The sequence below is a fragment of the Oncorhynchus kisutch genome, unplaced genomic scaffold (assembly GCF_002021735.2).
Source record: "Oncorhynchus kisutch isolate 150728-3 unplaced genomic scaffold, Okis_V2 Okis03b-Okis08b_hom, whole genome shotgun sequence".
NCBI classification, from domain to species: domain Eukaryota; kingdom Metazoa; phylum Chordata; class Actinopteri; order Salmoniformes; family Salmonidae; genus Oncorhynchus; species Oncorhynchus kisutch.
In genome coordinates, this window is record NW_022261980.1 from 2,330,436 (window position 1) to 2,341,645 (window position 11,210).

Sequence of the window (11,210 nt, forward strand, 5' to 3'; positions counted from 1 at the left end):
CTAGGCCATCATTGAAAATAAGAATTTGTTCTTAACTGACTTGCCTAGTTAAATAAAGGTAAAATTAAATATTGCACTTTTACTTTCTTTTCCAAAACTTTGTTTTTGCATTATTTAAACCAAATTGAACATGTTTCATTATTTATTTGAGGCTAAATTGATTTTATTGATGTATTCAATTAAGTTAAAATAAGTGTTCATTCAGTATAGTTGTAATTGTCATTATTACAAATAAATGTAAAAGATCTGCCGATTATCGTCTTTTTTTGGTCCTCCAATAATCGGTATAGGTATCGGCGTTGAAAAATCATAGTCGGTCGACCTCTAATGTTAAGGCTAAGTTCATCGTTAGAACCTTCGTAGGAGAATCATTAAATCTTCGAGCTGATCCCAAAACCATCGTTATTAATGTTGTACTTGAAAAAAACGCTCTCAATCTAATGCCTGCCTCTGAGCAGCTAAGATGCTTTTTCCCCTCACGTATCACTTTATACACAGAAGATCCCTGCTAAACATAGAATCACATGGTTTATCCGCCTCTCTATGACCGCCGATAACTTCAGAACAAAGTTGCCAATATATAAATATTTTCGTTTTCGATGATGAGTTTATAGGATAGCTAGCAACTTGTAAAAAATTACCCATTCGTATAAGTCAGTAGTTTTTAATAGTATGTTAAGATTATGTTTATGACTGTTGCCGTTTTAGTTAATTCAATTATAATTATTAGGTGGAAGTCGCTAGCTACAGTATAGCCTAGCTTTTAGCTAGCTAGCTAGCTAGATGCTCTGTAAGATAGCTTGACTTGCTAGAAAATTATGGAAACAAGTTGAGGAAAAAGTAACTAAACATGTTTTATTATCAACTGAAACAATATGTTTCTCCTGTCTTGAATGAAAAGGTCATATTTTGCAATCTCCCAAAATAAATGTGATCTCTGCTGAGAGACTAGGCTCTCCTCCATCTTGTCTTGCATTGGTTGTGAAACCCTATGCTCTCCATCCAGTAGCAGAAAGAGCTAGCATGAAGATGACGTACGGCGCAATGAAATACGTCACAATGTAAATGGGGCATCAGTATCGACAAATGCCTCAACAACGCACTTAGCAAACATTCTCTCTGATTGGTGTTTTGGGAAACGTATGTTACATCTTCAGCCATTGTAGGAAATATTCTATGTTAAAACACTTGTAAGCCTAAGTTCCATCACTATCGGGAAACTGGACAGATCTGAAGCAGAATGCCAGGGTTCTGTTCATAAGGGCACACAACAAAAATGTTGCAAAATGTTTTGCTAGGTATTCCATCCGTTTCATTCTGTTTTCTTCCATTTCTTGCTTAATGAACAACACCCTGTTGTTATATGGAGCTGTCCATACGTGGAGATACCAGTCCAGACCAGGGTATTGAGACCTGAGAAAGCTGACTACAGTTCCAGAGGATTACTGTAGAGTAGCTGTAGCACAATGCCTTTCTATCACAATGCTTTTCTATGCTACTCAGTTACTACAAAACATAGTATGAAACTTCCAGCACTGAATAAGACTGGATTGCGTTTGTAATATTAACCAATGAAGAAACAACAACGTAAAACTAAAGCTCACAGCACTATCTACCTCAAACTCCTTTAGGAGACACTGCGCAGCAAATTGACTGGTCCTCATTTATTACAGAATAAAACACAAACAACTGCAGGTGCCTGTCTAAAACTTCCAGGCACTCCGAATCTATTGGAGGAAATTCCACAGGATGTCTTTTTAAAGGGTCATCGAGCTGTTTTTCCACTTTCACTGCGACAGCACTGGGAAGAGTGGCTCCGCTTTGCACACAGAGCAAAGGTACAGCTGTGAGGAGAGGAAAGGCCTAGAGAGAGGGGGGGAGTGACACAGAGAGGTTAAACGAGTTAGAAAGAGATGAAGGGAGAAGGTTAGAGGTGATAGAGGAATGAAAGAGGAAGAGAGAGAGAAAGAGGAAGGGAAATACAGAGAAGTCGAGAGAGAGGGAGAGAGAAAGAGAGAAGGAAATAGAGAGAAAGAGAGAGACAGATAAAAGGCAGTCATAGGTCTTCCACAGTGCATCGTCCACAAAACAGAGACATGCGAGAGAGGGGACATGGCATGCATCGCTGTCTCTAAGTGAAAGAGGAAAGCACTGATTGGCCTTTGTCTCTCTGACACACACACACACACACTGAAGGCCAGGCCAGTGGAAAGTGGAACACATCACAGTGTACTGTACAATGCCTGACAGTACAGCTCACCCCTGCCAATAATGCTGGGTGTGGTGCTGGATACATCTACACTGTTAGAAAAAGGGTTCCAAAATTGTTCTTCAGCTGTCCTCATAGGAGAACCCTTTTTTTCTTCCAGGTCAAACTATTTTGGGTTTCATGTAGAACCTTCTCTGTAAAGGGTTCTATATGGAACTCAAGGGGGTTCTTCCTGGAACCAAAAAGGGTTCTTCAAAGGGTTATCCACTGTGGGAAGCCAAAGAACCATTTTAGGTTCTAGATAGCACCTTTTTTTCTCAGAGTGTACATTATAGAAGAGATATTTTGCACTACAGCAGTTCCATTATGCAGCTTAGAACATTGGCTAGCATAGTTAGCTAAAGTAGGTGCAACAGTTTAATGGACTCATGTCATACAACATTGTGGCATGTGGCAACATTAGCCATGTTGGCTAGTTAACCAAACTCAACATGCTGGTAAAAGTGCAACAGTCGCCCTGAGTCTCTGTTTCCTTGATTGTACAGTTATCATTGTGGCAAGTGGCAACATTAGCCATGTTGGCTAGTTATCCCAACTGAGCTTACTGGTCGGAAGCTCACAGCGCTCTGTGGTGTCGGCCATTGTTGCAAGCAACTTCAGCAGTGTTAGCTAGTTAGCCAAGCTGAACATGCCAGAAGGTGTAACAGTTCCAAACATGGATCTGCTTTTAGCTTTACCACATATCCACTCCCACAGGAAGAGATGCTTGGTTAATCAGTGGACATCCCACTTTTAGCTTTACCACATATCCACTCCCACAGGAAGAGATGCTTGGTTAATCAGTGGACATCCCACGTTTAGCTTTACCACATATCGACTCCCACAGGAAGAGATGCTTGGTTAATCAGTGGACATCCCACTTTTAGCTTTACCACATATCCACTCCCACAGGAAGAGATGCTTGGTTAATCAGTGGACATCCCACTTTTAGCTTTACCACATATCCACTCCCACAGGAAGAGATGCTTGGTTAATCAGTGGACATCCCACTTTTAGCTTTACCACATATCCACTCCCACAGGAAGAGATGCTTGGTTAATCAGTGGACATCCCACTTTTAGCTTTACCACATATCCACTCCCACAGGAAGAGATGCTTGGTTAATCAGTGGACATCCCACTTTTAGCTTTACCACATATCCACTCCCACAGGAAGAGATGCTTGGTTAATCAGTGGACATCCCACTTTTAGCTTTACCACATATCCACTCCCACAGGAAGAGATGCTTGGTTAATCAGTGGACATCCCACTTTTAGCTTTACCACATATCCACTCCCACAGGAAGAGATGCTTGGTTAATCAGTGGACATCCCACTTTTAGCTTTACCACATATCCACTCCCACAGGAAGAGATGCTTGGTTAATCAGTGGACATCCCACGTTTAGCTTTACCACATATCGACTCCCACAGGAAGAGATGCTTGGTTAATCAGTGGACATCCCACTTTTAGCTTTACCACATATCCACTCCCACAGGAAGAGATGCTTGGTTAATCAGTGGACATCCCACTTTTAGCTTTACCACATATCCACTCCCACAGGAAGAGATGCTTGGTTAATCAGTGGACATCCCACTTTTAGCTTTACCACATATCCACTCCCACAGGAAGAGATGCTTGGTTAATCAGTGGACATCCCACTTTTAGCTTTACCACATATCCACTCCCACAGGAAGAGATGCTTGGTTAATCAGTGGACATCCCACTTTTAGCTTTACCACATATCCACTCCCACAGGAAGAGATGCTTGGTTAATCAGTGGACATCCCACTTTTAGCTTTACCACATATCCACTCCCACAGGAAGAGATGCTTGGTTAATCAGTGGACATCCCACTTTTAGCTTTACCACATATCCACTCCCACAGGAAGAGATGCTTGGTTAATCAGTGGACATCCCACTTTTAGCTTTACCACATATCCACTCCCACAGGAAGAGATGCTTGGTTAATCAGTGGACATCCCACGTTTAGCTTTACCACATATCGACTCCCACAGGAAGAGATGCTTGGTTAATCAGTGGACATCCCACTTTTAGCTTTACCACATATCCACTCCCACAGGAAGAGATGCTTGGTTAATCAGTGGACATCCCACTTTTAGCTTTACCACATATCCACTCCCACAGGAAGAGATGCTTGGTTAATCAGTGGACATCCCACTTTTAGCTTTACCACATATCCACTCCCACAGGAAGAGATGCTTGGTTAATCAGTGGACATCCCACTTTTAGCTTTACCACATATCCACTCCCACAGGAAGAGATGCTTGGTTAATCAGTGGACATCCCACTTTTAGCTTTACCACATATCCACTCCCACAGGAAGAGATGCTTGGTTAATCAGTGGACATCCCACTTTTAGCTTTACCACATATCCACTCCCACAGGAAGAGATGCTTGGTTAATCAGTGGACATCCCAAAATGACATCTGATAATGACTGTCGGATGCTAGCATGTAATGACGAGTGTAACATTATGAAGTTTACACGGGTTTGTGCCTCTCTGAGGATGTTTGAAATAAGACGAGCAAATACACATTTAATATAAAACCGTATTGGGCCAAGCTTTGTTATTGTGTCATAAATGGATGTCGTTTTTCCAAATTCTCATTTCACAGGAGAAAACCTAACCCAAAAACCAAGCCCGAGCCAAATCCAAAAGCTCCCTTTTCTTATGCCTTTGCAATATCTGATTCACTTTACAACTCTTTCAACAACCATCCCAAATGGGCCGAGGCCGAGCCCTCATTTCAAGGCCTTAAAAAAGGCACACCTTAGCCGACATGTGTTCCTTATAAAGTCTTAAACAGGGAGGAGAAGGCTCCATCTGGGATGAATTGAGTTCCATGCTGCCCTGCCTGGCTTGAACTCACCACACGTCCTAATCAACATCATCTGAGTTAACAAGGTCTCCCCTTTCCACTGGTTGACTTAGCTAGCTATTAGGAGAAGTGGGAGAGAGGAGAGAAGACACCTTATTATCCTTTGAGAGAGTGGGGAATAGGGGAAGTGGGAGAGAGGAGAGAAGACACCTTAGTATCCTTTGGGACAGTGGGGAATAGGGGAAGTGGGAGAGAGGAGAGAAGACACCTTAGTCTCCTTTGAGAGAGTGGGGAATAGGGGAAGTGGGAGAGAGGAGAGAAGACACCTTAGTATCCTTTGAGAGAGTGGGGAATAGGGGAAGTGGGAGAGAGGAGAGAAGACACCTTAGTATCCTTTGGGACAGTGGGGAATAGGGGAAGTGGGAGAGAGGAGAGAAGACACCTTAGTATCCTTTGGGACAGTGGGGAATAGGGGAAGTGGGAGAGAGGAGAGAAGACACCTTAGTATCCTTTGGGACAGTGGGGAATAGGGGAAGTGGGAGAGAGGAGAGAAGACGCCTTAGTATCCTTTGAGAGAGTGGGGAATAGGGGAAGTGGGAGAGGTGTACTTTAACTATATGCACATCATTACAACACTGTATATAGACATAATATGACACTTGACATTGTATTTATTCGTTTGGAACCTTCGTGAGTGTCATTTTTTTATGTTAATTTTATTGTTTATTTCACTTTTGTTTATCTATTTCACTTGCTTTGGCAATTTAAACATATGTTTCCAGTGTCAATAAAACCCCTTAAATTGAATTGAGAGAGCGGGGTAGAGGTGAGAGAGGGAGGGAGAGGTGAGAGAGGGAGGGAGAGGTGAGAGAGGGGGGAATAGGAGAGATGTAGAGCTCTCAAAGATAGTAACAAACAAGAGGAAGTCCCAAAGAAATACCCTATTGCACACACACACACACACACACACACACACACACACACACACACACACACACACGTATCAACAACACCATCAGAGTTTCAGAGGGAACTCAGTCACACACACTTACTCACACACAACCATTGTGCAGCACACAAGTCCAAACGCCGGGAAACGACGGTCAGAAATGGACTATTGTGCAGCACAAGGCTGAGCGGTGGTCAAAGAGGGTTAATTGTTTTCCTCACATAATGTGCAAGTCTGTTTCCTCAGACTGTGGTCCAGCAGGCTGACACACACCATGGCCATGCTTCCAGCAACAGCAGAACGTGACTGACAATTACAGAAGAAGTGTCGAAGAAGTGTTGGTGTCAGTGATACTGAGCCAAAAGAACCTCCCCACTGGGCACAGATGTCAGTTCAACGTCTAAGTTTGATTTACATCAGGTTGAGAAATGCCCTTACGTTGATGAAATCCAATCAGGTAATTCAACGTCATCACATTGACTTTTTGGGTTGAAATGAGGTGGAAACAACGTTGATTGAACAGTTTTTTCCCAATGGGTAGGTAGTGTTTATTGTGTGTGTGTGTGTGTGTGTGTGTGTGTGTGTGTGTGTGTGTGTGTGTGTGTGTGTGTGTGTGTGTGTGAGAGGGGGGTGGACGGGGGGACGGACAGAAAGAAAGATAAAGTGAGGGGTTGAGAAAAACAGACAGAGAAAGAGTCAGAGATAGAAAGTGAGAGGATGAGGGGAGGGGAGAGAGGGGAGAGGGGAGGGGTCAGTGACAGAGTGCTAAAACAGATGGTTGTGTATAACAGGCAGCTAGCCAGGCAGTGGCCTTCACTGAGCCGCCAGACACTGTCCAGCCACACCGGTGTATATAAACCCGGCCCACGAGGAATGGCCTGTCAACCTATTGCTGTGACTCAGAGGACTAGAATTAAGTTGCCCATAACACTGATCTGAGGACAGTTTTGAGTTTTAAACCCTAATGATTAAGGTGAAATGTGTGGGTAGGGTAAGCTGATCCTAGATCTGCTATAGGAAACGTCTACCAAGAGAGACTGCACAGACACACAGCTGAACCCTTTCCGCCAGTCCTACCTAATAGGGTCTTTCATTTACCAATTAAGATCACATTAGAATAGCTACATATAGGGCATTCAGTGTGGTTAGTCCAGCTGTTCATATAGTTATACTGATGTGAAAACATAGTGACGGCTGACTTGATTTCCTCTCAGGGCTAGTTTCCAGGCCTAGTCCAGGACTAACAGGTCAGTTTCCATTAAACTGGCCCTTGGTCTTTACAATAAACCTTTGGAAACAAACCATGTATAGCTTGAAAATATGGTTAACACTATAAGTCATTCTTATGGACTGTTAGTCTTGGAATTCATAGTCCATCTGAATATGAGAGTGGTTCCATTTCTCCAGCATCATCCCTCAGTTTACCAAACCAAGTGGCAGGGTAAGGCAGGTCAAATTACAGGTTGTACCTTTAACACTTCTGGGGGTGTTGTGTCAATATTTCATGTTTATGAACGTGTCCTGATTTGTTATGGGACTGCCAGGCACCCCTGTAGTATAAACCTTGACTGCATGGTGGTCCTTATCTCACCCCTGCACTCTGGTTATTAATGTAAGCCTACACTAATACTACACTAACACTACACTAACACTACACTACTGTAATAGGATAGTGCTGCTCAGGGCTAAACCTCTGTGTGCAAGGGGTTTTCTGAGGTCACTAAGAACATTTTATTTTAAACTCAATTGCTCCACGTCTATTGTGACACAGTTGTTTAAATCAATGTTTATGTAGCTGAGAGAAGCTCCTAGAAGTACCATACCTTGCTGGGCATTGTACTTTTTTTGACCATGAATTTACATTCCATACTACTTCATTTCCCGTGACTCAGCATCTAGACTGAGAGAATCTGCCAGGACTGACTGGGATGTGGGAGATAACAGCAGCATTAGTTCCGTTTTAAGGGTTTTGTCACTGGTTATTTGGACGTATCAGGATTGGGTGAAAGCGGTGCATAAACAGCGTCGTCTTGAGTGCTTCGTGCCTGTGCCCACATGGGGGGGGGGGGGGGGGGGGGGGCTTTGGCTGAGAGTTTCTTGTTGCAAGGTGGAGACTGCCAGAACTCACAATTTGTAGGAACACAGAAGTTAACCATGCAGCTGACTTCTGTGTTAACAGAGATTATAGGCTACTCTGACAAGAGTTTCACTGCATCGCAAGCGCACACGCATGTGTGTGTGTGTGTGTGTGTGTGTGTGTGTGTGTGTGTGTGTGTGTGTGTTTGCACCAGCGTGTGTGTGTGTGTGTGTTTGTACCAGCGTGTGTGTGTGTGTGTGTATATATATATGTGTGTGTGTGTGTGTGTGTGTGTGTGTGTGTGTGTGTGTGTGTGTGTGTGTGTGTGTGTGTGTGTGTGTGTGTGTGTGTGTGTGTGTGTGTGTGTGTTTGTGTGTGTGTGTGTGTGTGTGCGTTTGCACCAGCGTGTGTATATGTGTGTGTGCAAAAAGTTGCAAAGTAGCCAATTTTGATTGATTTACTGTTTTACTGCTCTGTTCGACTTCCTCATTCTAGTAGCAGCTTCCGGAAACTCGCCTCAATGTCATCTACGGCTTGCAACTTTGGGCTGCTATATGAGTCGTTGCACATACAGTAGGCCGTTTATCCCATAAAGACATCTTTAAAACACACAGGTCAATGCTTGTCAGTTCAGGCCTACTCTTTTTAACGTCAGTACATTCAAAACAAAAGAAGGGAAAATAGGCTTTAAATAAGTTTTAAAAGCAGTACATCTTCTTCTGTTCTAACTAGCCTATTTAGGATTTAGGATCATTCAGGATAGGACGAGAGCCTTACATATTAGGTGACTCAGTAGTTCTTTCAGTCTGACCCAGGCTGCATTGCATCCCCAGACGGTGTAGGCCTACTGACCATGGTTGTAGGTATGGTGACTTTGTTCACATTCAATAACTGATTTGAGATCAGCTCTCCATAACACATAGGCCTACCCCAACATATTCATTAAGAGCTTGACCCAAGAGCTGACACTGGATCAGTTACTGTACGGGAGGGGTAGGCTACAGTTTATCTAAACAGTAGGCTATAATGTAGGGTCAGGGTTGGGTTACATGTTATCGGTGTGAAAAGAACTGTAACTGTAATCAGATACTTTTGAAAAACTAGATGATTTCATCTTGGATTAAATTCAGAAAGGATGTTTGTTTTCTCAATGACATTCAAATCAGCATTGAAAAAAGGCGCAAGTTTAAGTTTGTTCCACCAGAGCAAGTCTGACCACAAGTTCAGAGACCACTATGATGACACACCAAATGTGTTTGATGGATCATTTTTGTCTTCTTCCAATGCCTCTTAAGGGGAAAGTAATCAAAAAGTAACAGAAAGTAATCAGATTATGTTACTGAATTTGGTTCATCCAAAAATGATGTTACTGATTATAATTTTGGACAGGTAACTAGTACTGTTTTTTTTATATATTTTTTGATTGGACCTTTATTTAACTAGGCAAGTCAGTTAAGAACTAATTCTTATTTACAATGATGACCTACACCCGCCAAACCCGGATGATACTGGGCCAATTGTGTACCACCCTACTGTAACCGATTACATTTAGAAAGTAACCTACCTAACCCTGTAGGCTAAAATGTATCCAAATAGCTACAATGTAGTTATTACAATGTAAAAATAAAGTTATTAACCCCTCCTCCTCCCCTAACATCTCCATGGCTACAGTGGCAGCAGCCAGCAACGGAGGGGTGAGAGAGACCACAGTAAATGCCCCAGTAGCAGTAGTAGGCTACCGTTGAAAGCAACAGGTTGTCAGGTGCGTGGCTTTAACAGCTCCTGGCACCTGAGTTTGAACTGTGAAAAGTACGATGTGTTGTAGGAGCCTATTGACGCATAGCATATCAGTTTGATGAAACACAAATTATTATTTTCTTCGCCGATACTTCAACAGGCTATTTGTGGTGTGTAGTGTGCATCCAATAAACTGCCGATTGTTTTATATCTAGGCTACATTGCTCGTTTTACTATTTTTTTCTGATCTTGAATGATGATGAGTTTTAGACTACTTTCCTACCCCTCCGTGAGTGTTTTGATTGACCTATGTCGCCACCGAGAAAATGTAAGAATCTTTACTCAGGTTAAACGTTCATTAGACCTGTAGCCTTTATTTAATTTAAAACCAACCATAGCCGACCGAGATTCCACCAATGCCGCCCATCAGAACAATGCAATAGACTGAATACTCACGTCTTCCATGATAAAAACGAATATCCGTTATACTATGTGTGGAGGAATAACACTCGAAGGCGGCCGTTATTCTTGACAAAAAGTCAGTATTTCACTTATTTTAGACAGCAACCAACTATTATCCAACATGACTCGAATATGAGGAAGAAAATAAGGAACTGTAAAAGTTTGGACGCGGAACGGTCTTGTCTCTTTCTTTCCTCTTTCGACGCGTTCGACTTAGCTACGAAACAAGTTTGAAGAAAAAGTTTGGTTTCCGGTAAGTCCCTGAAAGCCTCAGCGCGTCGATAGACAGGGTTTGTCAATCGAACTGAATCCCTTAGGCGCAGTGAAGGCCGTAACAAATTGATGTAGGCTAGCCATTTTCTCAAGTGTTCACGCAGTGCAAATGTGAGTGAGCGCCTTTAAACTTCGCACTGTCTCTGTCACCAACACAGTAACCTATTGTATAACTGAGAAGTAAGCTTGTCCTTTGACACAATGAATGACGCCATAAAACCATCGTCCTGAACTCATGATAAAAACACATCACTGCAAGACCAATAAAACAGATTGTATAACGCATTCCTATACAGGCGGAATAAAACACATGGAACTGTATCCTTTTTGTCATCCTCATTTATTTTATTTTATGAATAACAAACTACACCCACTATCCCACTATGTTTGTCCTTAATGAAAGCAATTGCATATGTCAACATTTCTGAATAGGCATATCCTGCACTGAATCAGATGTGGTCATCACTGTGATAAAACAACAGGTTGTATGTAATAAAATGACACGTTGTTTGACGAATTACTTGACATTATGCCCTTTAACGTTCCCTGTCACGCGAACGTTTTCATTCAACCTAGATTTAGCCCCTGGAGCTGTACCACTGTGGGTTGGATAAACAGTGGA

At 42.5% G+C, this 11,210-nt stretch overlaps 1 protein-coding gene across 2 annotated transcripts in view; it reads right to left on the reverse strand.

Annotated features, from left to right (window-relative positions):
- Positions 1-10,732, reverse strand: part of plekho2 (pleckstrin homology domain containing, family O member 2) — a 28,425-nt gene extending 17,693 nt beyond the window's left edge. For both annotated transcript variants that reach the window (XM_031812650.1, XM_031812649.1), the window contains exon 1: positions 10,310-10,732. In XM_031812650.1, the coding sequence (XP_031668510.1) occupies positions 10,310-10,318 (9 nt within the window). In that variant the 5' untranslated portion in view covers positions 10,319-10,732. The remainder of the gene's footprint in view (positions 1-10,309) is intronic.
- Positions 10,733-11,210: the final 478 nt, after the last annotated feature.